This window comes from Aedes albopictus, chromosome 1 (genome assembly GCF_035046485.1).
Source record: "Aedes albopictus strain Foshan chromosome 1, AalbF5, whole genome shotgun sequence".
Taxonomy (NCBI): Eukaryota; Metazoa; Arthropoda; class Insecta; order Diptera; family Culicidae; genus Aedes; species Aedes albopictus.
This window is the reverse complement of record NC_085136.1, coordinates 69,751,399-69,779,116: the sequence shown is the minus strand read 5'-3', so window position 1 is coordinate 69,779,116 and position 27,718 is coordinate 69,751,399. Positions and strand designations below refer to the sequence as shown.

Genomic DNA, 27,718 nt, shown 5'->3' with positions numbered 1-27,718 from the left:
TCATGAAGCGATATTTGAGGCAGTGTGGAATCCTGCATGAAACCAGTGTGCCGCATAATCCAGAGCAAAATGGTCTGGTCGAACAGATGAACCGAACCATCATGGAGTGTTCTCGTTGTCTCCTGTTCGATGCGGAATTGGATAAATCGTTTTGGGCTGAAGCAGGTGGGACAGCTTGTTACATCGTCAACCGTTCACCAACGTTAGGTCTTCAAGTGACTTTGGAAGAGAAGTTAAGCGGAAAGAATCCGGACCTATCCAATCTACACGTTTTTGGTACGAGAGTGATGACGTACATTACCGAAGGTACGAAGGAAGAAATGGGATCTAAAATTGAAGCAAGGCATCTTTGTCGGATATGCAGCGGGATCGAAAGGTTATCATGTCTACAATCCGAATTGTCCACAATACGATTGAAAGCTCCGGAACCAGAGATGCTACAGTTTCGGATGGCATCAGTGGACAGCGACCCGGAATCCGAGCAAGGCGTAGAAGCTACCGTAGCAGATCCATTACCAGCGAATGAATGTTCACAGTGATAACGGAACGTGAGAGCTGTGCGACCTGCCGGCGAGGCGGAACGCCTTGAAACTGAAATGGGTATTCAAGTCGTCTTCAGCTTTTCAGCTTCAGCTTCAGGCGGACGGCTCGATCAAGCGATACAAAGCGCGATTTGTGACGAAGGACTACTCACAAATCAAAGGGGTTGACTATGGAGAAACCTATTCATCAGTGGTCCGATACTCCACGGTCCGTTATCTAATGACAGTGGCTGCGAGACTAGGGCTGAAGATCCATCAGCTTGACGCAGTAACGGCAATTCTACAAGGCGATTTGACGGACGAGAAGATCTATGTGGAGCTGGCAGAAGGTTTTGCAGTGTCCGGCGGCAAGGTGTTTCGTCTGAAGAAGGCTCTATACGGACTTAAGCAAGCAAGTCGCGTGTGGAAGCTCGTCAAGGTACTGAGGGACATCGGTCTACGACAATCGAAAATGGACTCGTGCGTCTATTTCCTGATCAACGGCGACAAAGTTCTCATCTTGGCCGTATATGTGGATGATCTGTTGGTGTTCGCCAACGATGAAGACATGGTCAACGCGTTGAATAAGCAGTTGGTGAGGAGATTCCAAATGAAGGATCTGGGCACTGGGCTACGCGGAGCAGCTCCTGGGGATGCGTGTCGTGCTGGCTGACGGAACGATCTCCCTGGACAAGAAAAAGTATATCGAGCAACTTCTGGAACGGTTTAGAATGGTTAACTGCAATTCCTTTTCTACGCCGTTTGATGCAAGCCAGAAGTTAAACAAAGAAATGTACCCCAAGTCTTCCGAGCCGAAAGGATATCAAACGTTCCGTTTCGTGAACTCATCGACGGATTACAATTTGTCGCCCAATGTACCAGACCAGATATAGCATTCGGGGTCAATGCAGTCAGCAATTTCAACAGCAACCCGGGAGAAGCTCACTGGACGGCAGCCAAACGCATTCTGCGGTACCTGCAAGGAATGAAGGATATGAAGTTAGTCTACAGTAGTGAGAGTAAACAATCGTTCCACGGGTATTCGGTTCGGATGCAGACTGGGAAAACGATCCAGAGACCAGACGGTCCGTGGCAGTGGCTGCGTTTCGTTTGATGATCGAATATGACCCCCCCCCCCTATCACATCAAGCCTTTTTGGCCTGGTAAAAATGACGACGATCAACTGAGTTCTCTTTATCTCGGACGAATACGAACAACGTACAATCATTCGACGTAGCCAGTCGGACATTGTCGCGAGGATGGGTAACATCGCACCCGAAACCGGCCGATAACAAAGGTAATTTTAACCCTTTGACGATTGTAAAAACGATAAGTGTTATGTCTTGTCTCGCGTTTTGCGTCTTGTGAATGTCGTGTACCTAGTTCTTACGTTAGCAAAACAAACCAATGGTCCACTGCACGAATTTTTGCTGGCCTGCTTACTCTCACACAAAATTTGACGTTTGAGCGGTGTCGGCAGTCTTCCATGCCGAAACGTTCTAGCAACTGCTGGACGTAGTGCTCCTGGTCCAAGCAAACCTTGTCCTTTTGACGCGTCACTCGGATTCCAAGGACTCTGCTGGCCAATCCGAGATCCTTCATCAAAAACTTCTCTGCCAGTTGCCTCTTCAATTCGTTGACCCAGTGCTGGTTATTCGAGAATATCATAAGGTCGTCGACATACACGGCCACAATCAGGATTGTTCCATTTTCAATGCGATAGTAGACGCACGGGTCATACTCAGGGGACTGTTATGGTCTTCTTGTTTTCTTACCCCGTGTTACTAGCGTATCGCGGTAACAATAAAAGACCATGTATGGTTTCCGAATTCGTAGCGGCCTTTATTCGTCCGAAGTTTGGGACCGTTTTTAATTCCTGTGCAAGTAAATAACATTTTAGGGCATGTTTTAGGGTTAGGTTTTAATTTATAGTTCCTTACGTTTAGTGCATATATGTGTCTTTTAGTCTTGGTTCCGGCACTAACTTCCTGCGCACTGTCTTACTGTTCTGTCCTGTCAAGTTTTGTTGCATGTATAATGGATTTCTTATTAAAGTAGTTCGAGTTCTTACCTCGTAGGATGAATCAATCAAGCCTAAAGATTGCTCGACTCCTCCGTACTGTAGGTTAAGTTTGTATAGGTTCTAAGTTCAAGATAAATGTTTAGTTTTAGGGAAATTTTGCAAATTACATTATATACTACCTTGGAATTCACTTTTAAATGAAAAATAGTAATTAGGTTTATAACATTAGTGTAGAAAATTAGCTTTTAAGTAGCGATTAATGTGATCTTCGTGGACTGCATATCACTTTTTCATTTCACTTTTATCCTCAACTTGTTTTGCCATCTCATTTGCCCTGACAGCCGATCCGTGACGCGCTGTCATACAGACAGTTGTGTCGACTGGCAGGGTCGGTATTGTTAAGGTGGTATCGACGCCGAGGGGCTTCGGCGACAGTCCCCCCCAGTTTGGGAACTCCATCTCTGAGTTCGCTAACTCCTCTTTGCCCTTGACGTCAAGAACCGCAACGTTTACAGCTGGCCTCTCGTAGACTCCCTTCGCGGTTTGTATTGTTACTTTACGTACCTGCCCGTCGCGATTGACTGTACCTATGACGCGCCCCTTTGGCCAGCAGCTTCTCGGGAGTTCCGGATCGACGATCAGCACGATGTCACCTTCCTTGATAGGCGCAACCCTCTGGTGCCATTTGGTGCGCCTTGTTATCTCCGGCAGATATTCACGTAGCCATCTCTCCCAAAAGTGGTTGGCGAGTATTTGGGATTGGTGCCAGCCACGTCTCAGCGCGATCGAGTCATTCTCCAGCAACGACCAAGGTTTGGACCCATCGGAGCTTCCTAGTAGCCAGTGGTTTGGTGTAAGCGCAGGAGCTGCTTCGTCTTCGATGGGTACATGTGTCAGAGGTCGAGCGTTCAGGATACCTTCGACTTCTATCAACGCGTTCCGCAATTCCTCATCAGTTGGTCGTGGAGACGGTTTGAGCTCCAACAGGGTCCGCTTTACGGACTGAATCAGCCTTTCCCAACTTCCCCCCATGTGAGGGGCTGCCGGTGGATTGAAGCTCCAGGATGTCGTGGAACTGACGAACTCTTGTGCCATCTTGTTCTGGTCGACGGCCTTCAAAGTTTGCTTCAGTTCGCGTTCAGAACCAATAAAATTGGTTCCTCTGTCGCTGTAAAATACAGCTGGAGTTCCGCGCCGGGCAATAAAGTTGCGCAGTGCCATGATGCAAGAGTTAGTGGTTAATGAGCTAGCTAATTCGATGTGGACTGCGCGTATGGTAAGGCATGTTAGTAGGACCCCCCACCTCTTCTCAACCCTTCTCCCAATACATACTTCCATAGGGCCAAAGTAATCTACCCCAGTGTGGGTAAACGGGCGGACAAATGCGGCCAGTCTGCATGGAGGAAGATCTGCCATTGCCGGAGGTCGTGGGCGTGCATCTCTCAACCTACAACGTTGACACTCTGACCGGATTTTGGCGTAAACGCGGCGCAGTCGACTTATGCAAAACTTCTGGCGCATTTCGTTTATCACCGACTCATGATTTTGGTGGTGAAACTTGTCGTGATAACTTCGTACTACGAGGTGCGTTACCCGATGATCACGAGGTAGAATAATGGGATTAATAGTATCCGGTGATAGGTATTCACACGCTGCGGTTCTGCCTGCCATGCGCAGCAAACCTTGTCCGTCGATGAAGGGGCTCAGCTTGTATAGCGGGCTTCGTTTAGGGATCGCTACTTTGCTATCGTTCCGAAGGAGAACAGCAAACTCGTTTGGGAAACTGTCTTGTTGCGCAGCCCGAAAGTGGAAGGTTTCTGCGTTGCGCATTTCCTCTTTTGTGATACCGCACGTTAGCCGAGGAAACCGTTTCGGCTGGGCGTTCGCAATGAACCGGAAAATATGTGCCGTCGTACGTATCAGCTTTCTCCAGTCACGGAATCTCTCTATCGGGAACTCCGACTTTGCCGTTTCGTAGTGGACGTGAATGGTGGCGCGCAACTCTTCAGTGGTCTCTTCAAGCTTAATGGGAACAGAAGGCCATTCTTCTTCTCGTTGCCAAAGGAATTCAGGCCCTTTGTACCATCTGCTTTCAGCTGTGAATGAAGGACGTCGCTGCCATTTGGTTCCTTCATCAGCCACGTTCCATTTCGTTGGAACCCATTTCCAGTCAGCAACGTTTGTTAGATCCAAGATCTCGCTAACCCGGGCAGCCACAAATTGACTGTATCTACGGTGATCTGCGCGTATCCACGAGAGCGCGTTCCTGGAATCTGACCAGAAAACACATCGAGAGATTGTAAGGTCCAATCCCTGGATAATGAAGTGCGCTAGCCTTGCGCCAATGAGGGCCGCTTGGAGTTCTAATCTAGGAATAGTCAGGTATTTAAGCGGCGCTACGCGGGTTTTCGCTGTAACTAATGAGCACTCAACAGTCCCTGCTTCCACGAAACGGAGATACGCAACGGCAGCCATGCCGTTTTCACCGGCGTCAACAAAGGTATGCAATTGGATATCCGTGTTTTCTCCCGCTGACGTTTGAAGGCGATAGCAGCGTGGAATTTGGAGACCCTCGATTTCTGGAAGAAGCCCTAACCACATCTGCCACTTTTCGAAACACTCTCGATTCACTGTCTCGTCCCAAGTAATACCCGTTCGCCAGATGTCCTGTAGCAGTACCTTTAGGAACATTAGGTAGTGAGCGATTAAGCCCAGTGGATCGTAGATCGTCATCATGGTGCGGAGAACTTCTCGCTTTGTGGGGTAGCGTTCGCCAGTCAGCAAGTCTTCGCCAAGCCTGCTCCAGTTTATCTTGTACGTGAAGCAATCCGTTTGTGTGCACCACCACATGCCTAGCACCTTTTCAGTTGCGAGAGTGGACGATAAGTCGAGACTTTTCTCATGATTCAAGTCGCCGTGAAGGGCTGCCAGAACTGTGGGCGAGTTGGACATCCAATTGCGGATTTCAAATCCTCCTTCCTTGTGGACGAACCAGACGGATTTCGCTAGCTCGATTGCTTCTGGCTCTGTTTCAGTACTGGTTAGCATGTCGTCTACGTATGTGCACCGTACGATCGCTGTGACTGCAGCTGGATGTGTTTTGCTGAAGCGTTCTGCGTTCGTGTTCTTTACGAACTGGGCAGTTGTCGGTGAGCAAGAGGCCCCAAAAGTCATCACCTGCATGACGTAAGTGCCGGGTTCAGGCTGGCCTTCCTCGTCCCTCAGGAAAAAACGTTGACTGTGCTGATCTTCGTTGCGAATAGCGACTTGGTGAAACATTTCACGTATGTCTCCACAAATTGCGAAACGATTTTGCCGGAATCTGTACAGCACGTGCATCAGCGGTTCCAGCCAGTGTTGCGAATACTCACTTGCGAAAAGTTATACTCACTTGCTTCTATCTCAGTCCAGAAGCATGCTATCAAAAAATGATGTTTGGATGGATTCTAGATTGTAGTTTAATCTAAAAGTTTGCCGAATAAAGTAAAGGTCGCAGACGCATACCAAAATCGTGAGAGAGCTGTGAGCACAATGTGAGTATAACTTACACGAATTTTACTCACCTCGTACTCACAGCTCACTCACAACTTTGGTATGCGTCTGCGACCTTTACTTCATTCGGCAAACTTTTAGATTAAACTACATTCTAAAAGCCCTTAAAACATCATTTTTTGATAGCATCCTTCTGGACTGAGATAGAAGCAAGTGAGTAACACTCTTGCAAGTGAGTATTCGCAACACTGGTTCCAGCAAGTCTGGTCCGGTCAGGAGCGCAGAGTTCAGCGAGACTCCATTCGTCGTAGCAGCCGCGTCCCAGACGAGTCTAATTTTGCCTGGTTTATTCGGGTTAACAACGGGAAAAACTGGTAAATACCAGACACGTTCGTGGTTTTCTGCTAGTTCTTCGGTAGTTAGTTTACGTGCGTAGCCTTTGGTAACGTATTCTGTCAGCTTCTCTTTCACTATCCGAGCTAGTTCAGAATCCTTCTCCATGCGGCGTTCCAGATGGTTGAAGCGTTTCAATGCCATCGCCTTATTGTTTGGTAAACGTTCGCTGTCTCGCCTCCATAGTAATCCAGATTCGTACCTCACGCCGTTGAACTGAGTAAACTCCCGCAATTGTTTCATAGCGCGCTCATCTTCCTGGGAACGAATTTGCTTGACTGGTGACGTGACGCCAAGGCTTTCGATTGAAAAGTACTCCTTCACAACGTGGCCGAGATTTTCATCAGTTTTTTCCGTATCGTGATCGCAGCAAGAGACGTGATTTGTGTAATGAACCATGTTAACAGATTGTTCTGCCGGAGCGCCGCCGTATATCGTCCAGCCAAGGTTTGTTTTAATAGCGATCGGTTGACCGGGTCTTCCTTCGCGACTCTTCCTCACCAGCGTTGCGTGCGCATGTTGAACTCCGATCAGGAGTCTCGGCCGGACATCACGATAGGATTCTACGGGAACACCCTTCAGGTAGTAGTATTCAGACTGTAGCTGTTGAACATCAAGTGTTTGACTGGGTAGCTGCAACTCTGTAACGGTACGAACGTCCTCAAAACGGAAGCGCTTTCCCTTCAGTCCGGAGATGTCAATTTGAACGCTGCGTGACTCGTCTTCTGATCTATGCAAACCGCCAGTCCATTTTAGACAAAGTGGATGGCGTTCTCCGGAAAGGTTCAGTTCCTTGGCTAACTCTTCGTCCATGAGCGTTTTCGAGGATCCGTCATCCAGAAAGGCGTAACAGTGTACAACAATTCCACAGCCGTACACAATGACTGGAACATAACGGAAAAGGATGGGACTTGCTCCCGACTGATGTGTGTTACAGGACTGCTCTTCACGTTGTGGTTTCACTACCGCCGCCGTTTCTGCATTCAGCTCCTTATGCAACAAGGGATGGTGCTTGTAGGTGCATCCGCTCACGCCACATTGCTTCGATTCACAGCCTCCTTTGTGTTGCTTTAGACACTTCCTGCAGACTCTAGCTTCACGAATTGTAGACCACCGTCCGTCATAAGATAGCCCTAGGAACCTTACACATTTAGCGAGAGTGGCGCAAGTTCCTTTGCAGACGGTGCAGGCCTGACAGTAGACCTTCTTATGTGTCCCTGTAGATCTGGGCATACTTGTTGATGATGCCTGGTGATCCTCCTTCTTCCAGCTCGGCTGATCGGTGTGCGTGTTCAGGAATGCCTTTGACTTTTTGCGCGGTTCCTGACTTTGCTGTACTTCTTGATTCCTGCGCGGCTCGGCAACTAGGCAAGCGTCTTCTGCCATATCGTACATCCACTTGCTGAAGGCCGCCAGGTTGACCTTCCGCAGGCTGCGGGTATGCCTTGCCCATTCCAGCTTCATCGAAGCAGGGAGCTTTCCAATCAGCTCGCCCAGTAACGACGTATCTCGCATCAAATCCCTCGGTCCGCACGCATCGATCGTTGCTTCGAGATTCTGAACTGCCAGCGCAAAGTCGATCATTCTGTTGATTGAATCTGGCTTCAGCGGCGGCATGGCAATTATCTTGTCCCTCAGCGAATGAATCACGAAACGCGGTTGCCCAAAACGCAGTTTTAGGGCACTTATCGCTCTATCCACAGTTGATGGATGAAGCAAAAAGCTCTTCACTGCGGCGAAGGCGTCTCCTCTCAGGCAGTTTCTCAGCCGAATCATGTTTTCGTCGTTGGTGTAGCCACACATCCGAGTCGTGCTTTCGTAGGTGGAGAAAAAAATCGGCCACTCCTCGGGGTTCCCTGTGAAAGGTGGCAGATCCTTCGCAACAACTTGACGAGCTGCGAGTTGATTACGGTTCAGGCTACAGTTTAACTGGTTGCTGCGCGTAACACTTTTCTGCATGCTCCTAGGGTCCATCCTTGGTGTAGAGCGCCGAATCGGATCGCCGAATTTCGATCCGTTTTCTTGAGGATCGTCTTCGATATCTTCCTCCGATGAACTTCCGATGTCCTCGTCTGCACCTTCGCTTGAGTCCGTGCTCTCGTCATCCGTGTCCGAGTTAACTCCGTCACGCAGCCAATCCTCCACTTTGGAAGCCCCATCTACTTCATCACCGTCTTCTGCGCCTTCGACCTGCTCATCGAGTTCGGCGAGTTCTTGGAGTACACTGTACTGCTGCTCTATTAACTTCTTCTTATCTTCCAGCAGGGTTCGCTCAGCATCTAGTTTTTGCAGTTGCAGTTCCAGCTGTGCTCTGGACGACTTCCGCGAAGTTCCCGATTTCACCGATGCTGCCTTTATACACTTTGCCGGCTGATCCCCCAGGTGCTTCCGTTGTTCCTGTAGATCTGGTTGCTTAGTCCCGGATTCCTTCTTCGATTTGCCTGTAGCCTTCTTTTTTGGCGCTTCCGTCCTCGTAGTTTTGGAACTGCGACGAACTTTCCGATTATCCTCACACTTCACACACCGCCACTGTTTTTTCGCGATACGATCATCGACGCCCACGCAACTGTAATGGTGCCAACCATCACAATCATCGCACTGCACCATCCGGCTGTGATCCGCGGAACGACACGTTTGACAACTGTGACCGATCGTTTCAGACTGTTTGTCCCGCGGGGAAGGGATATTTTGTTCCCGACTTTTCGACGACCTACTTTTGACAGAGGGTGCCTTTTTGTCCCCACCGGGTTTGAGAAGGGTATCTTTATTTGGGTTCAACGTTTGGGTTTCGTGAGGGGGGTCTACATACGCGTCTTTAGACTGATTAGCTAAGCTCTTACCTTGATTGCCAGTAGTGGCAGCAGCATTGGCCGAGTCCGACATTGTTCTTCGATAAACGAATTAAAAAATTTGTTACTAGCGTATCGCGGTAACAATAAAAGACCATGTATGGTTTCCGAATTCGTAGCGGCCTTTATTCGTCCGAAGTTTGGGACCGTTTTTAATTCCTGTGCAAGTAAATAACATTTTAGGGCATGTTTTAGGGTTAGGTTTTAATTTATAGTTCCTTACGTTTAGTGCATATATGTGTCTTTTAGTCTTGGTTCCGGCACTAACTTCCTGCGCACTGTCTTACTGTTCTGTCCTGTCAAGTTTTGTTGCATGTATAATGGATTTCTTATTAAAGTAGTTCGAGTTCTTACCTCGTAGGATGAATCAATCAAGCCTAAAGATTGCTCGACTCCTCCGTACTGTAGGTTAAGTTTGTATATATAGGTTCTAAGTTCAAGATAAATGTTTAGTTTTAGGGAAATTTTGCAAATTACATTATATACTACCTTGGAATTCACTTTTAAATGAAAAATAGTAATTAGGTTTATAACATTAGTGTAGAAAATTAGCTTTTAAGTAGCGATTAATGTGATCTTCGTGGACTGCATATCACTTTTTCATTTCACTTTTATCCTCAACTTGTTTTGCCATCTCATCTGCCCTGACAGCCGATCCGTGACGCGCTGTCATACAGACAGTTGTGTCGACTGGCAGGGTCGGTATTGTTAAGGTGGTATCGACGCCGAGGGGCTTCGGCGACACCCCGCATTAAAATTATGCTGCTGTGGTGAAAGATAGGTTGTCAGCTTGAGCCCTACGCTTGAGCCGCTGTTATGCTGGCTACGAAAACATTGCATTGGTGGGATAGGGATGCCAATTCCTTGGTCATACTTCGATCGTGTCAGTCCAAACCGCTTCAGTTCTCCATCAAGTTTCTGGTTCCAGATTCTGCTGGCTTGTTTCAGTCCGTATAACGCTTTCTTCAACTTGCAGACCTTCCGCTGGGATCGACGAAACCCTCCGGTTGCTGCATGTATATGGCTTCCCCTCCTAGTTCACCTTGCAGAAACGCCGTCACTGCAGCCATCTGATGTATCTTCAGGTCCAGACTAGCGGCTAACGACATCAGATAGCGGATACTGGCATACCGGACCATGGGCGAGTACGTCTCTTCATAATCGACGCCCTTGACTTGAGAGTAGCCTTTTATTACGAGGCGGGCCTTATATCTCTCGGTGGATCCATCGGGGTTCGTCTTCACCTTATACACCCACTTGCAGCGGAGAGCTTTCCTTCCTTCTGGCTGATCGGTTAGCTCCCAGGTTTGGTTGTTCATCAACGCTCGATACTCCTTCACCATTGCACCTTTCCAACGTTCGCTGTCCTCGCACGTAATCGCTTCCTGGAAGGTCTGTGGCTCGCCATGGCCATTCGCATCGCATAACTGTGGAGGTTGGGAAGTACCATGAGGTAGAACACTGAAGCCCAAATGAAAATCTCTATACTTGCCTGGGGTTACGCGCTCCCTCAAACTGCGCCTTACCAACTGATGTGGGTCCTCTGGTTGTGGAGGGAGCGCAGCAGGTTGTAGATCGGCACCGATCAGCGTGTCATCGGCATCTCTGAACTCCTCGGAATCTGATTCGTTGAGCTCGTCTTGTGCCGGCCGGTCGTCTTTTTCGCCATCTATGAGCTCCTCCTCTGCAACCTCGTTCTGCACAATCATTTCGAAAGGTGCTTCTTCCATCGTAGGGCTAGCTTCGTTTCGAGCAACTCGTTCTTCATCCAGGAAGATCACGTCACGGCTGACTGCTACGTCTTGAGTCTTGAAGTTGTATACTCTGTATGCCTTCGAATTTTCACTGCAGCCCATGAACATTGCTCGTTCTGACTTCGCGTCCCGTTTTCGTCTTTTCTCCTTAGGGACGTGCACCATGACCTCACTTCAAAAACGCGTAGGTGCGACAAGTCGGGACGTTTACCTGTGAACTTCTCCTCGGATGTGACTGGTAGCCCTTTTGTCGGTGACCGATTAACGACGTAGGACGACCTTCTTCTCCGAAGTAATATTACATGGTAGTTCAGGAGTGAAATATGACGTGGCTGCCGAAGTTCAGCTTGTCATCGATCATGACACGCAGCTACTTCAGTCATTGCTTGAAATTGATCGTGCACTCGCCTTTGCTGACCGCAGCCCGTTGATATTGTAAACTTCAGTACGTCGTCAAATGTCGCGTTCCATACTATCGGGCTCAGGATTGCCCGCTGAGGTACACCAGCTATGATGTTGTAGCTCTTTCGTCCTTCAGTGTCGTAGAGAACAACTGTGTTGTGGAAGTAGCTCCCGGACTCCTAGGTATGGCGATCTCACTGTTGAACGCGTTCTTCGTGTCTAGCGTGACAACCATGCAGTAGGTGTTTGCCTTTGTTTCCTTTGGAGCGCTATCTCGGCCATTTAGGATCGTCGATAGTCCTTTCCGGTAGGCAAACTGATTATCCGAGAGCCGAGAGTCATCTGACCTCTGGGTAGCAATCGTCAGTCTCGACAGAATAATCCCCTAAAACAGCTTCAAGGCGGTGTCCAGTATGTCGACAGGTCATCAGGTGGCTTCCTTATTTGGTAGAATCAATAATTGCCTTGTCCTACTCTCCAGCAATTCTCCACTGTCCAGGCACATCTACACAGCCATTCTGAACGATGGCCGCCTTAATGGTTACTGTCGAAATACCTTGTTCATCTCATCGTATCATGAATTCCTCGTTTGGTACCGGGGGAAACTTGGCTTTGGACTCCGCTTTCAACAATATCGCACCTTACTTTGCACTCCGCATCCACAAATATCGTTTTAATTCATTATTCAATCATGAATACACGTCGAGCAAGCTTCTCCAACTTCCGCCGGATCCGATAGAACGTATCTATCGCTAAGCCAGCTCCCTTCTAAGGCGTGCTTGTTCATCTTCCACCGGATCCGATAGATCTTATTAGTCGCTACGGCCACTCCTTTCCAAGGCGAGCTTTCTAAACTTCTGCCGGATAGGTCGTATCTATCTTTTTCAACTTCCGCCGGACTCTATAGGTCGTACGCTACGGCAGCTCTCTTCTAGGGTGAGCTTTTTCAACTTCCACCGAACCTAATAGATCGTATCTATCGCTACGGCAGCTCCCTACAAAGGCGAGCTTTTTCAACTTCTACCGGACCCAGTAAATCGTATCAATGGCTACAGCCACTCCTTTCTAAGGGGTGCTTTTTCAACTTCTGCCGAACTCGATAGGTCGTATCTATCACTACGGCAGCTCCCTTCTAAGGCGTGCTTTTCAATTTCCACCAGACACATATCGTATCTATCGCTATCTAAGATGAGCTTTTCCAACTTCTGCAGAATACGATAGACCCTATCTGTCGCAACGGTAGTTTCCTTCTAAGACGAGCTTTTTCAACTTTCGCCGGACCCAATAGATCGTATCTACGGCAGCTCCATTTTAAGATGAGCTTTTCAACACTGAAAAAAGTTTTCACATTGTTTTCATCTGATTTTCACATGGACTGTTTCCATACGCGGATCCATTGAATTATATGGGAATATCACATAGATTTTGCGAAGTTATGTGATTTTCTAATAGAAGTTATGTGATTTCCTAATGTTTTCCATATACCGTATCGATTTCATGTGAAATTTCCAAAGAAATTATCATCGGAAAATCCAATAACAGTTATACATAAGTGACCAGATTTTGTCAGCCCCTTTCCGGAACACATTTTTTGGTCCCCTCACAAATTTAAACAAATATTCATACTTTTTATCCCTCTATGTTCTACCTTTGAGCAGTAGTTTGATGATGATCTTGAATGAATTGATTAATATTTGACCGTTAGATAATGAAAGCAAAAAGTTCGTCGCAACATGGGGCTGACAAAATCGGGTCCGTACTGTATAGCCAAACTAATGGAAATTTTCCATGTGATATGTGATTTATTTTTTCAGTGAACTTCGGACTCGATAGGTCTTATCTATCATCAATTATCAATAGATCGTATCTATCGCTGCGGTAGCTCGTTTCTAAGACGAGTTTTTCAACTTCCGCCGGACTCAATAGGTCGTATCTATCGCAACGGCAGCTCCCTTCTACCGGGGGCTTTTTCAACTTCCGCCGGACCTGTTAGATCGTATCTATCGCTACGGTAGCTCCCTTTTAAGATGAGCTTTTGCTTTTCACCTTCCATTGACAGTTGTGCTAATACAGCGCCCGTTCGCTCGTTGCAAACCCGCTTTTTTGGTTGTAAGTCCGCTAATTGCAAAATTTGACACGTGTTTGCAATTAAAAAGCAATCAAGCGTCAAATTTGTGCTGTCAGTCATGCTGGCAGTGCATTTCGATGCACTTTAGTGTCAAAGTGACGTTGCAATTAGCGAATGGCATTCGCTCGTTGCAAAGTAAACATTTTGCAACGAGCGAACGGCCGCTGTAATAATAATTCTTCACATAACGCCTACTCAGCTACTCAGCTGTCTTCTAAACTACTAGGCCCTCCATGAGCAATCGCTCCACAAATGTCAGCTGGTCATAACGCGATGGCTATCGATGACTCTCGGCTGTGACAGTCTTTCGCCGTAGGCAATCGCCAAATATCCACTGCACGCTTCGCTTATCTATCGTTAGGTCTCCCGTCCTGATGCACCGGATGCGATTTTATGGTCCATCTGAAAGATGCGAGCCGATTATATTCCCCAGTGCCTGGCTTACTTAGCCTTGTTTCTTGGTTATTTTCTCTAGTCTTCTGGGGAGAGGATGTCGTTGCTGAACACCGTCACAAGCTGAAACCATCAATACGCTATCTTCTGTACTCACTCTGGAAAGTCCATAAAGAAGCTTTGGATAACTCTTTTACTCCTTGCCGCCCTTCTCAATTGGTAGTCGTAGTTGCATTGGTTGAGTCTAGTCGTTCATCTGGGCCCATAATCGCTTAACTGAATTACAAATGAAAATACTGACTACGGAATCTTCATAACTACGATAGCTACATTCACACAAACAACTGAAAACGAATTTTAACACATTTGATTTATTCAATTATATATAATGTATAACATTAAATCACCTATCTACGTGGGAACCGTTTCATTCGACGTTCCCATCCTGGCCGCCTCTTTCTTTAGCTTTTCCTCGAGCCACTGCTGCGGATGCATCTTCTTGCGGTGCGACGCCCTGTTAGCATTCGAGTTGAACGTTCGGTCGCAAAAATCGCAACTGTACAGCACGTCGCCCGTGTGCGAGGCCATGTGTTCCTGAAAAACCAAGTCAAGTGCGTCAGATATCTGTAAAAAAATAGTACGGGAATGGGACGAACCTACCTTCAACCCAATCTCTCTCTTGAAGCTCTTGTCACAAACCGTGCAAATGAAATCACCCGTTTTGTGATTCTTCATGTGATACCGGTAGGTAACTTTGTTCTTACATTCCTCGCCGCAAATTTCGCAAGTCTTCGTCCCCGAGTGCAGCCGCATGTGATGGGACAGCTTCAGGGTCCAGGCGTCGCACAGCGGACACTGCACCCGAGGCTTGTGCGGTTTCTTCTTTATCGACGTGTCGTGCGTTTCCAGATGGGACCGATACGTGGAGTAGTTGTGGAACGTTCGGGCGCACACGTGACACACGTAGCTCAGCTCTTTGGTGTGTATCAACTTGTGGTGCTGCGTTAGGTAGCTTTCGCAAACGAAGCGCTTATCGCAGATCTCGCAGTGCCACTTCGGGTTGTGGTACCGTTCGTGAGCGTTCAGGAACGTCTGGCGTGCGAATATCTTCGAGCACACGCTACACTGAAACGTTTTGTTCTCCTCCGGCGTATGCTTCTTATCCGTGTGCCTTTGCAGAGACCGTGTCTGTCGAAAGTTCTTGTGGCACACCTTGCACTGGAACCTGTTCGGATCCAGATGGAAGAGAACGTGATCGATGAGCCGTGGTTTTCTATTGAACTTTAAGCCACAGCAAAATACATAGGCACGTCTCTTATGCTCCGCTGTTGAGTGTTTCTGCAAGGCCAGAAACGTGCTACACTTCTTGTGACACGAATCGCATTCCAGGTTGATGTGCTCTGCGATCAGTTTCTCGCTGTCTACATCCTTCCTGCGCAAACGGCGCTTACCAGCAGGCTTCGGCGCCGGGTCTCCGTGAATCCTACCGTGTTTCGCCAAACTGTCCTTCGTAGAAAATTTCTTATGGCACTCTTCGCAGGAATATATTTTATCTTCCTCCGGTGTGTGTACAGTTTGCATGTGCCTGCTAAGCGCTTCCCGATTGGGACATTTCCGTGAACACTCGGTACACTTGAACCGATCCGGATTCAAATGGTACCGTATGTGATCGTCGAATCGGTAGCTGTTCAGAAGCTTTCGATTGCAGCAAAGTATAGTGGCGCGCTTGCCGTGGTCCTCCATGGAATGCTTTTGCAACTCTTTGAAGGTTGTTGGCCGCTCGGAGCAGCTATCGCATTCCAGCGTTATGTTCTTCGATACATACTCCTGAATTTGAGCCACTTCGTCCTCGGACACTGCTGCACGCGTTGTAGTTTCTTGTTCGCTTTCCTCGGAATCGTTATCGTCATCTCCCGAATTGTTCGATCCTTCTGAATCATCACTCTCCTGTTCGTAGTCATCGTCATCGTCGTCCAGCTCATCGTCACTGGCTTGATCATCGCTTTCTTTCTCATCAGTATCTTCGTTCTTGGTGACGCTGGGTTCATCCTTTTGTTTATCTCCGATATGGTCCACTGGTTTCGCAGCACTTCGAACTTGTCTACGAGTTGCCCGACCGTCATCCGCATGCTCATCCTTTATAGCGTCTCCCGGTTCCGCAGCATGGATGCTTCGAACGTGTCTTTTGAGTGCCTCTCCGTTTCCAAACCGCTTGGAACAATGGGAACATTCGAACTGGTGCGGATCCAGATGCAACCGTATATGCTCGACGAATCGATGGTTATTCGTAAACTTCAGGCTGCAACATACAACAGTTGCCTTCTTCGCGTGCTCCATCATGGAATGCCTTTGCAATGCTTCGAATGTTTCGCATCGCTGCGCGCAACTATCACAATCCAAGTGGATCTTCTGTGAAATGTACTGCTGAACCGCATCCAACGGGTTCTTCTGCAATCTCGGTCGCTTGCTCGTCACACCTGTGTCCGGACTGAACGCGTTCTTCTGGCAGTTATCGTCGTCCTCACTGGAGTCTTTTCGATCGGTATCAGCTTCCTTGAGAACATCTTGCTCTTCCGGAGCGAAATCATGCTGCTGGACATCTTCCTGCTTGATCTCTACCAGCTGTACGGGGGGAAAGATCGTCTTCGAATGTAATTCTTCCACTTCACAGTAGAACCGATGGAAATCTTCAACCTTGGTCCAACATGGACAACAAATGAATCTTTTGAGGTATTGGCTTTCCTAGAAAGAAAAGAGGGCGTTTCTTAGAAAATTGATTTTCTTGTATCATTTGGACGACTTACTTCGAACCAGAAATGCTTGCACAAGGCATTTTGGATTTCCTTGTTCGACTCAATCTCGAACGACTGCTCTTTGCCGTCAACGGATTTGGCGCATGTTAGACAATCGGACATAGTGATCTGTAAAAACAGTGGAAGATTGTTACGAACCGCAATCAGTGATCGGTCGTCTTGATTGACTTCCCACTCTTCCAACCAAGGACTAAACAAGTGTCAGTGTTATGTCCAGTATTGAGTATTCGTTGAATTATGTGTTAAAAAGAAAACGTAAGGACGTGGATCGCTCCGCCATCTACCACCAGGTCAGCGAGAAGCTGCAGCCAACGAAAGTGATGAAACTGACGGCGAGCAGATTCCGGAGGCCAACGCGGTGGAATACAACGCTCTCAGAAATTCGGAGACGATAATACACGGGGGAAAACAACGGAACTCGCAAAAAACAGGTTATGGGCCCAGCGACAAGCAAGAAGCCGGAGGAACAGGTCGTGGCGCTGCCGCTGAAAAAGGTTTCCGATAACGAAGTGGATGAAGAACGACTCAGATCCGGGAGATTTTTATGAAGCCGACAATGAAGAACCGGAAGCAAGCTCTACTATCCGTAGATTGGAGCGGTCTAATAGAGGAACATTGCTAAAGCATCTCGACGATTACGACTTGGACTACGTTGCAGCGTGCGCAGTGGAAGAACCTGTAACTGTGAAGGAAGCTCTTCAAGAACCTGTGTGGCGCAATGTCATGGAAGAAAACCTGGAAGCGCATCGTGTCAACGGAACGTGGAGACTGGTGAAGCTGCCCGAGAGGCGGAAGGTCATCGGATCGAGAGGGGTGTACAAGTTGAAAAAGAATGAAGAAAACCGTGAAGTGAAATTCAAGGCAAGGTTGGTAGCCCAAGGATATGCGCAGCGATTCGGAGTCGACGTTGGTGAGGTGTTTGCTCCCTTCACTAGTCAAGCGACATTCCGAACGTTCGTGACAGTGGCAGCAAAGCACGACGCGATTGTTCATCATCTTGATATTAAGACGGCATATCTGATCTGCATGGAACTCTGGAGGAAAAGGTTTACATGGTTTACATGCGACAACCACCGGGATTCGTGTAGATCGGGAAGCTGGATTCTGTGAAACCCGGAGCAACTTTGAGCAATCCTAAGTAACACATTTTTGTCGAATTCATTCATAAACGTCTCTACGAAGCGGGAAATCGGGCAGACTGCTCGGTATCAGGCAACACTTCAGAGTGATGCAGAGCTATCAAGAGGAGTTCTGATAATGATGATGGGTGATGAGATGAAGGATGAGATATGAGAGATTAGACATGAGAGATGGGAGATGAAGATGCTGATGAAGAGAAATAAGAGATGAAAAATAATAGATGAGAGATGAGATCTGAGAGATTAGAGATGAGAGATAAGAGATAAGGAATGAGGCATGAGATATCTCAGATAAGAAACGATAAAAGAGAGATGAAAGATAAGAGGTAACAGCTGATGATGAGAGATAAAAGATAAGAGATGAGATGGCAGAGAACAGATGTTAGGTGAGAGATTAGAGATAAGAGATGATTAAAGATGAGATGAGAGATGAGTGATAAATGGTGAAAAATTAGATATGAGAGATCATAGATGAGAGATGATGATGCGAGTTGAAATTTGAGAAATGTGAGATGAACGATGAGAAATAAGAGATTGAAGATGAGGGAGAAAAGATAAGAGATGATGATGAGCAGTTTCAGATTAGAAACAATAGATAATATATTAGAGATGTTGATGATGATGTGACGAGAGCAGGGAGATAAGAAATAAGAAATGAGAGATGTGAGATGAGAAACAAGAGATAAGAGATGAAAGATGAGATATGAGCGGAGGTGATTATGATAATGATGATTATGATGATGATGATGATGACGATGATGATGATGATGGTGATGATGAGGTAAAAGATGAAAAATTAAAGATGGGAGTTCAAAGATGAGAGATGAAAGTTGAGAAATGAAAGGTGAAAGATGAGAGATGATGATAAGATATGCGAGATGATGATGATGAGGAGAGATGAGGGATGATGGTTTTGTGAGATAAGATATGAGAGATCATAGATGAGAGATGGTGATGATGATGATGATGATGGGAGATGTGAGATAAAATATGAGAGATAATGGATGATAGATGAGAAATGGAAGACGAAAGATGAGAAGTGAGAAATGAGAGATAAGAGGATGAGACAAATGAGAGGTGAGAGATGAGAGATTGGAGATAACGATGATGAGTGATGAAAGATAAGAGAAGAGTGATAAGTGGTGAGAGATAAGATATGAGAGATCATAGATGAGAGATGATGATCAATAGGACAGATCGGTGAAGTACTAGATTTGTAGTAATGAGCTGAATTTTAGTATGGTGAGAAGGTCAATTCTCCGTTTCTGCAATGAAATTGTGCAAAAAGCGTGGGTATTATGATTCCTTGCCTAATTTGATGCTGTTTGAGCAAAACTTCGGGCAAGTGTTGTTGTTTTCTCCATTTCTTGCATGATAAACAACATAGTTATCCAAAGTTTTGCTTAAACAGCATCAAATTAGGCAAGGAATCATAATACCCACGCTTTCTGCACCATTTCATTGCAGAAACGGAGAATTGACCTTCTCACCATACTAAAATTCAGCTCATCACTACAAATCTAGTACTACACCGAACGTGCCCCATTGAGAAATGATGATAATGATTATGAGAGACGAGAGATGAGAAATGACAAATGAAAGATGAGAGATGATAATGATAATGAGAGAATAGATGAGAGCTGAAGGATGAGAAATTAGAGGTGAGATGGGAGATGAGAGACGAAAGAGGAAAGGTGAGATATGATGAGAAGTGAGATATGAGAGATAATGATGACGATGAAATGGGAGATGAGAAATGAGAAATGTGAGATAAGAAATAAGAGATAAGATCTTGTACCGACTTTTCGAACCCTCTAAGCAGAATACCCTCTTCAAATGAGTGTAATCAGTTTCGTATATTTAAATTCCGCCCTAATTGCACGAAACTGATCACACTTATTCGAAGAGATAAGAGTTTAGGCATGATGGTGATGATAATGATGATAAATGAGGTATCATCATCATGAGATAAGAAATGGGAGACGACAGATGAGAGACGATAGACGAATGATTAGGGATAAGTATGATGGTGAGAGATGAAAAATGAGAGGTGAAGGATGAGAGATGTGAGATGAAAGAGAGGAAATATAAGATATGATGAGAGGTTTGAGATAAGATATGAGGGATGATGATGTGAAACGAGGGATGATGATGACAGGTTAAGATATGAGAAATGAGATGTAAGATGAGAGATAAGAAGATAAAAAATAAGGGATAAGAGATGAGAGATGATGATGATGAGAGTTAAGATGGTGAAGACGATGATGATGATGATGATGATGAGAGATGAAATATGACAGGTGAGAACTGAAAGATGAGAATATGAGTATTATGATAAGGGGCTGTCCATTAATTACGTAAGGGTTTATGGGGGGAGGGGTGTTTGAGAAATCCTACGCGCCATACAAAAATTTTTGGGTTCTCATACAAAAAATCTTACAAGAGGGGGAGGGGGTGTCAGAAAATCGCAAAAATTCCCTTACGTAATTAATGGACAGCCCCTAATGATGATGGTGATGACGAATTTCGAGTACATACAACAATTTCACCGAAAGAACTTGGTGGTACATATAGTAAATAGAAGTGTTTAAAATCAGCTGCAAGAAAATGTAATTAAAAAGGGGATATAAATATCTTACTCAAAAGTAAATAATGAAAATAAATTTACTATCAATTGTTCAGAAATTCAACGTTACTAGGAAACTTGGGTTTCCCAAACTATATGAGAGTAGGACAGAGGGAGAATGTAGGGAATGAGAGGCGTATAAAGAATTATAATATAAACATAAAGTAGGAGGGCATATATGTTTAGAAGCGATGCCGAATGGTACCAAAACAAAGCAAGCCGAAAAAGAGCAACGTTAAGTCAGTCTTGTAAAGTATTTCGCACGAGTAGGTTGCATCATTTGCATTCTAGTTTGTATCCTTCCTCGATTGTGAAGAGTTTCGGCCGGTGGAAATGATTGACCCGGATTGCCACAGTGTCCGTCCGAACACGACAGGATACTTACCCTATAACAACACTGAAGATGTGAATCCAAATGCTAGACCTTGTTTTCATAGAAGTGCTGTAATATAAGTTTTTTCACGTTTGTACAGTTACAAGATCTTATCGGAAATAATATTTCAGTTTTGGTCCAGTAGGTAGTACATAACGAAATATGTATTTAAAATAAACTTTTAGAAATAGGCAAATTATTATAAGATCGATTCAAACAATCTACTGCAAGTGAGAACTGTCACAACAAAAACAAAATCAGTGATAGTGCATGCACTGCTGCAAAAGACAGATCATTCAGAAACGTTTTTATCAAGAATTTGGCATCACTGATTTTGTTTATGTTTACAGTCGTCGACGAAACAGTTCAGTGACTGCTTCAGGTTTGCACTCGGTTTCGAAATTTATCTTTAATTTTATTTAAAATTGTATGAGAAGTGCGTGATTGAAAAAAATATTTGATTTACTTGAGCTAAAAGTATTTATAAATAAGAACGAACTTACTCTTTCAAGAAATCCAGAGAACATAAGCGGTGGAGCAAATTTTAGTTTTGTTTTTCTGCATAATAGGGTGAGTTTCCAGAGTTCGGCGCAAACCTTCAGGTATAATAGCTATAGCAGGATATAAAACTGTTGGCAGAGGTATAATACCGAGAGAAGATTGTTGTAAATTGTATATGCATACCTAGAAGAACCAAAGAGAGTGGCGGTTGCTGATTGAGGTATCAACTATTACTATATGAATTAGAATATATTCCTAGTTAGAGCTAACCTCGCTATCATCTGCTTAGCCATAGTGGACTACATAGTTCAACAAGTTATGGGCCTAGAAGCGTGTTCCACTGCACGTATCGACCTGTAGAAAGATCGGCCGCATAAGCCGGAGAGTCGCAATACGGGATTCCATATAGGCAATACTGGACACCTTAATATATTTTTATAAAATCACGATTTAATCTTTTTCTACAGATTGCAATGTCTGATTGCCTAACGTGTGCCAAGTCTATTGGTTGCGATGATCAATCGTTTGCAGTTGGTGCAAACCAAGAGGTCCAAAATGCATTGTGCAAGCATTTTTGGTTTGGTGTAAGTACTTACATTTCGAAGTTTTGAATAGTTTTGAATAAAACATTACATATTATCATAGGAAAACCAATATCTCAAAAGTACCATTTGCTACCCATGCTGGCACAAGATCGAAGATTTTCATCGATTCTATTGTGAAGTGGAAGAGCTTTACTCTAAACAGATATTGCCGCACGTGCAACTACTGGAGGTCAAACAAGAAAACATTCAGTATGATGTCGTTCCTGAAGAGCCACAGCCTCTGCTGGACGAATTTATCAAATCTGAAGGTGATGAAGCGTGTATGAACAACAGTGAAGACCCTGGCGATGGTGACGATGACTATAAGCAAAAGAACAATAGTAAACGCCCACGGTTGAAAAAGGACGAACTAGACGCAATTCAGGAGTACGTGTCACGACAGCTCGTTCTGGATTGTGATAGTTGCTCGAAGCGTTTCACAACTTTCGACACGTTGCAAAAGCATTCCACGACAGAGCACGAAAAGAAAGCGACGGTCGTGTGTTGCAATCTGAAGTTCACGACCAAATATCGATTCGTGGATCACATACGGTTCCACCTGGATCCGAACCAGTTCAAATGTTCTCAGTGTTCCAAACAGTTTGAAAATCGTGACACGCTCCGAAGACATGTGCGAGAACATACTTTGAAAATGGAAAATCCTATGGGTGATGAGCCAAGCGTATCTGCACCTGTAGGTAGCGGCAATGATCGAAGCGACGATGAGACGGATGATGATGTAGACTACGAGCAAGAAAGTGATGATTCAGAAGAGTCATTAAATTCGGAAGACGACGATGAAGATAAGGATTTCTCCACAAGTAGTAATTCGAAAAAGCGCGTCAAGACCCATAAAACATCAGTAGCCAAAACAGACGATGGCCAGTGTCGTCCGCGGAAAGCGGGAGCGGACAATGAGAAGATGATCGCAGAAAACGTAAACCTGGAGTGCGATTCATGCAAGAAGAAATTCACCACGTTCCTATCTTTGCAAAAACATTCGAAAGCCGAGCACAAAAAGCTTGCGTACGTGTTTTGCTGTAGTCTGAAGTTTAAGAAAAAACCGCGACTCATCGATCACATTCTCTACCATTTGGATCCGTCCAGATTCCGGTGCAAGATCTGCCACAAGAGCCTGTGTCACAGTGAATCTCTGAAGCGACACATGGACAAGAACCACGCTCCGGAGGAAGCGAAAACGCTCCAATGCAGCATGTGCCCGAAGATGTTTACGCACCAGAAGTTCCTGAACACTCACATCCGATACCATAACCGACGGTGGCATTGCGAGATCTGCAACAAGCGATTCATCTGCGAAGCTACGTTGAAGGTGCATCACAAGTCCATACACACCAAAGAGCTGAAGTACGTCTGTCACGTGTGCGCCCGAACGTTCCACATCTACTCGACGTACCGATCGCATCTGGAAACGCACGACGAATCGGCGAAGAAGAAACCGCCGAAGCCCCGTGTACAGTGCTCTGTTTGCAACGCCTGGACCCAGAAGCTGGGTCACCATATGCTGCTGCATTCGGGAACGCAAACTTGCGACATCTGCGGCAAGGAATGTAAGAACGAAATATCCTATCGGTACCATATGAAAAATCACGAAACGGGCGACCACATGTGTTCGGTTTGCGGTAAAGGTTTCAAGCGGGAAATTACATTGAAGGTAGGTTCGATACAAATAGATTTACGGAGGATAGATAAAGTAACGCATTTGATTTCCAGGAACACATGGCATCGCACACGGGTGACGTGCTCTACAGTTGTGATTTTTGCGACCGAACGTTCAACTCGAATGCCAACAAAGCATCACATCGCAAGAAGATGCACCCGCAGCAGTGGCTTGAGGACAAGATCAAGAAGAAAGCGGCCAAGCTGGCACAATCGGATGGAGCGGTTCAATCGTGAGATTAAGTGCAATGAAGGGTATTTAATAATTATTTATAAATAATAATTTTAATTATCAAAATTACTGCGAGTTAACGGCCACTGTATAAATATTTTCCGTTTTCGATCGAAGTTATGAAGATGTTAAGGTTAAACCGAAGAGCAGACGAATTGTTCGGGATTCAGCTGGTGACGCCAAAGGCGCTCTGGAACAAAAACACTAAGCCAACAAAGAACGATCAGACTAAGGCCTGAGTGGCCTCTGTTGTACATAGAATCCGTCTCCATTCTACTCGGCCCATGGCTGTGTGTCTCCAGTTCCGCACTCTGCGAAAGGTCCGCAGATCGTTAAGTCGGGTTGCTATCCGACATCCTGATGACGTGACCTGCTCACCGTAGCCTCCAGATTTTCGCGGTGTGGATGATGATTCTCTCAACAGCTGATGCAGCTCCTGGTTCATTCGCCTTCTCCAAGTCGCGTCTTCCATTTGCACTCCGCCGTAGATGGTACGCAGCACCGTCCGTTCGAAAACTCCAAGGGCGCGTTGGTTTTCTGCACGTACATAGAGTCCATGCTTCGTGCTCTGCTCATAGAGACCTACCGGTCCACACTGGGCCAGATCACGAATTTAGGAGGAAAAAATATTTTGACCATGAAGATGATGTTTTAGAGGTTGGGTGTCTTCGGCAATATTGTTACTACTAATATGGGCTATAATTTGATGCATCTTAAAATTAGGGTGGTCCCGCAAAATATCAAAAGAATTTTTTCAACTTTTTCAGTTTTCAAGTTAGCTTAAGGCGAAACTGGATCCATTTCCTCACTTTTTGGTTTTTGATTTTTTATTAAATAACGAAGCAATATTTTCAAAATCGGTTTTCGTGCACATGTAGAGTATGGATCAGGGTATCTTCTGATTTTTTTACGCGAGAGAAAATGTTTTTCGTTTTTGCAGAAACCATTTTTGAACAAAATTTCACTAAAAAATGGTTTGTGCAAAAACTAAAAACATTTTCTACAGCGTAAAAAAATCAGAAGATACCCTGATCCATACTCTACATGTGCACGAAAACCAAGGGGTTGGTCACTCGGCACATTGTGCCCGGCACACATGCCGGCACTTCTCGGCACAATTCGGCACACTTCTGGCACACTTGGGCACAACAACTTTGCGGTATAGAATGAATCTGTCAACCTTGCTGTCAACATACTTACGATTACAAAAATCTCTTTATATTGATTTTAGACTAGTGTTCTGGTGGGATTTTGTTGGTAAACACCGATTAGATTAACAACAGTTGTCAAAAACAGAAAGGTTTTCAAACAGCGCATAAACATTCGAAGAAAACACTCCACTGGGCACATGCGGCACAGCTCCCGGCACGTTCGGCACACACTGAAAAATGATCGGCACAGTTTTGGCACCCATTGGCACACGCTCAAAAATAACGGCACAAATGAAGTGTGCTGAATGACCAACCCCTTGACGAAAACCGATTTTGAAAATATTGCTTCGTTATTTAATAAAAAATCAAAAACCAAAAAAATGAGAAAATGCTTCCAGTTTCGCCTTAAAGCAATGTTCTAGAAACTTTTTCTTCAATCTATTTGGAGAAACTTTGCCGAAGACATCAACTTTGTAGGTCTTTTGTATATTGCGCTAGAGCAATTTTTAAAAGTTATGGTAGGGTGGACCCAAAAAATCGATTTTTTTCGAATAACTTTTTTGTTTCAAACCCTACGCAGTTTGTGTCTTCTACAAAGTTTTAGATCTGATTTTTACGGTTATTTTTAGGTAAAAATTTTGAAAATCCATCAATGCGTTGATGAGATATAGTAATTTTTATACAAAAAAGACGAAATTTTGGAATGCCGTTTTCTTTGAATGGGGGAAAACGGGGATACAACTCTTGCAGGATTTAAAAGATGTAATACTAAGGCTCACCCTGTGCATCGATGTTTTGGTGGATTCTGGTGGATTCCTTGTGCAATATTGCATTGAATAATACGATTTTTGTATGGAAATACCCAATTTTATACGATATATTGCTATTTATTGTGCGAAATTGAAAATAATGACTATGAAAAAAGTCCGAAAAAGTTTTGTTACCTTATTTTTCAATATGGCTTTACATATTGACAAATATACTATATTAACAATATAGGTCACTCTTACGATTTTTTGGCGACACCTTTTTAGTGAATGTGGCGCCACCAAGCGTCAGAAGAGGTACTACTACACACTAAATGCATGCGCTATCCGAATGACGTTTATTCTGTCGAACTGTCATTGCATGATGGGGATGCCCATTTCTTCTGAAATAATCGATTAACATTAATCGATTTTTTTTTTCAACTAGGTACTCAAATTAGAACAAATTCTCTTCTTAAACAATTTTTGGCGTATATTATCGTTGCAGCACCAAATCGAAGTCGCGACTCGCGACATGCGAAATAACTTTAAACTGATAAACGTACATAACAGACTAAAACACAGAAGACCATATGAAGAATTATGAACGGTATTTTCCCCGGAAATTACACAAGAATTTTCTTGTGGGATCCCTTTAAGAATTGCACCCTGGATTGGTTTTCTCCAAGATTCCTACAGAGGCTCTTGGGGGATTCCTCCTAGAAATAATTCTGGAATTATTTTAGGAGCTCCTTTCGGGATTGCTTAGGGTGAGCGTTCCAGCGTTCCTCCTCCATCCTCCAACATTTCTTTTTATCAGATTTCTCCAGCAGTTTTGAAAAAATTCCTCCAGATATTCGTTCTGGTTTTTTTTTCCAAAAGTTCCTTCTGGGATTACATATCTCCATGAATAAAACGCAATCAGTGAAGTACTAGATTTGTAGTAATAAGCTGAATTTTTGTATAATGAGAAAGTAAATTCTCTGTTACTGCAATAAAATGGTAACTGCAATAATGGTATTGTCGTCGCGGTTCAAACCCGAAGATTCCCGACACCCGACAATCGAATTTTCTCATAATCCATACGTAAAACCTTACGTCGGACGTAGTGCGCTGGGCAGCGGATCTGGAACTCTATCCAGCGCACATTGCCCGACGTGCGTCCGACATACGGTTTGGGAGAAAAATCGATTTTCGCGAGTCAAAAATTCCGATTTTCAACTGCACGAACAATAATAAAAAAGCAAGGGTTTTATGACTGCTAGACTGATTTGATGTTGTTTGAGCAAAACTTTGGGTAACTGTGTTGTTGTATTCTCATTTATTGCAACTTTAACAACATAGTTCCCCAAAGTTTTGCTGAGGCAGCATCACCGTTTCAATGCAGTAACGGAGACTTTAGCATCTCACCATACAAAAAACCAACTCATTACTACAAATCTAGTATTCACTTATTCCTTCTGGGAACCCCCGATAAAGTACTTCTGAAGATATTCCAAATTTATAGAAATCTCGGAAGGAATCACAAAAATAATTCTTGGAGGATTTCTGATACTTCAAAGAGAAAACTTCTGAAGGAATCCTGGAAAGATCCCTCGAAAAATATTAATTAAATTGTTCATATAAAATCGCGTTGGAGAGTCACTTCATCCCAGAAGACCTTGTGGAAATCCTTAAAGGACGGAGAGAATTCCAGAAGGAACTTTTGGAGGAATACTGGCATAAATCCCGGTTGAAATTCCCAGAAAGAGGAATTTTTGAAGGAACTCTTGGATATATCACTGAAACAACTCCTGGTCGTTCTTGGAAAATTTTGGAGGAATTCAAGAAGGAACTCCGGGAGGTATTCGTAAAAAAATCTCCTGAGAGAATCGTTGAAGGAGCTTCTGCAGGAATCCAAGAAAGACTCCAAGAAACTCCT

The 27,718-nt window shown here is 44.9% G+C and overlaps 3 protein-coding genes across 3 annotated transcripts; 1 reads left to right on the top strand and 2 right to left on the bottom strand.

Moving 5' to 3' along the window:
* Positions 1 to 2,826: 2,826 nt before the first annotated feature.
* On the bottom strand, positions 2,827 to 5,823 carry LOC134288575 (uncharacterized). Its single transcript, XM_062853814.1, has 2 exons — positions 3,996 to 5,823; positions 2,827 to 3,809 (listed from the first exon to the last, which is right to left on the bottom strand). The coding sequence occupies exons 1-2, from the start codon at positions 5,821 to 5,823 to the stop codon at positions 2,827 to 2,829; spliced, it is 2,811 nt and encodes a 936-aa protein (XP_062709798.1).
* An 8,477-nt stretch (positions 5,824 to 14,300) lies between these two features.
* On the bottom strand, positions 14,301 to 21,122 carry LOC115269081 (transcription factor grauzone). Its single transcript, XM_029877425.2, has 4 exons — positions 20,919 to 21,122; positions 16,760 to 16,876; positions 14,616 to 16,697; positions 14,301 to 14,549 (listed from the first exon to the last, which is right to left on the bottom strand). The coding sequence occupies exons 2-4, from the start codon at positions 16,868 to 16,870 to the stop codon at positions 14,367 to 14,369; spliced, it is 2,376 nt and encodes a 791-aa protein (XP_029733285.2). The 5' UTR covers positions 16,871 to 16,876; positions 20,919 to 21,122; the 3' UTR covers positions 14,301 to 14,366.
* A 171-nt stretch (positions 21,123 to 21,293) lies between these two features.
* LOC115258067 (zinc finger protein 595-like) lies at positions 21,294 to 23,995 on the top strand. Its single transcript, XM_029858072.2, has 4 exons — positions 21,294 to 21,476; positions 21,875 to 21,991; positions 22,053 to 23,663; positions 23,723 to 23,995. The coding sequence occupies exons 2-4, from the start codon at positions 21,881 to 21,883 to the stop codon at positions 23,903 to 23,905; spliced, it is 1,905 nt and encodes a 634-aa protein (XP_029713932.2). The 5' UTR covers positions 21,294 to 21,476; positions 21,875 to 21,880; the 3' UTR covers positions 23,906 to 23,995.
* The last annotated feature ends 3,723 nt before the right edge of the window (positions 23,996 to 27,718 follow it).

Coding starts and splice junctions, on each gene's coding strand:
- LOC134288575 (XM_062853814.1), bottom strand. CDS start 5,823: ATGTTTCACCAAGTCGCTATTCGCAACGAAGATCAGCACAGTCAACGT. Junction 3,810..3,995: donor CCGGTCAGAGTGTCAACGTT/GTAGGTTGAGAG, acceptor CCATACGCGCAG/TCCACATCGAATTAGCTAGC.
- LOC115269081 (XM_029877425.2), bottom strand. CDS start 16,870: ATGTCCGATTGTCTAACATGCGCCAAATCCGTTGACGGCAAAGAGCAG. Junction 16,698..16,759: donor GCAAGCATTTCTGGTTCGAA/GTAAGTCGTCCA, acceptor TTTTCTTTCTAG/GAAAGCCAATACCTCAAAAG. Junction 14,550..14,615: donor AGAGAGAGATTGGGTTGAAG/GTAGGTTCGTCC, acceptor TTGGTTTTTCAG/GAACACATGGCCTCGCACAC.
- LOC115258067 (XM_029858072.2), top strand. CDS start 21,881: ATGTCTGATTGCCTAACGTGTGCCAAGTCTATTGGTTGCGATGATCAA. Junction 21,992..22,052: donor GCAAGCATTTTTGGTTTGGT/GTAAGTACTTAC, acceptor ATATTATCATAG/GAAAACCAATATCTCAAAAG. Junction 23,664..23,722: donor AGCGGGAAATTACATTGAAG/GTAGGTTCGATA, acceptor TTTGATTTCCAG/GAACACATGGCATCGCACAC.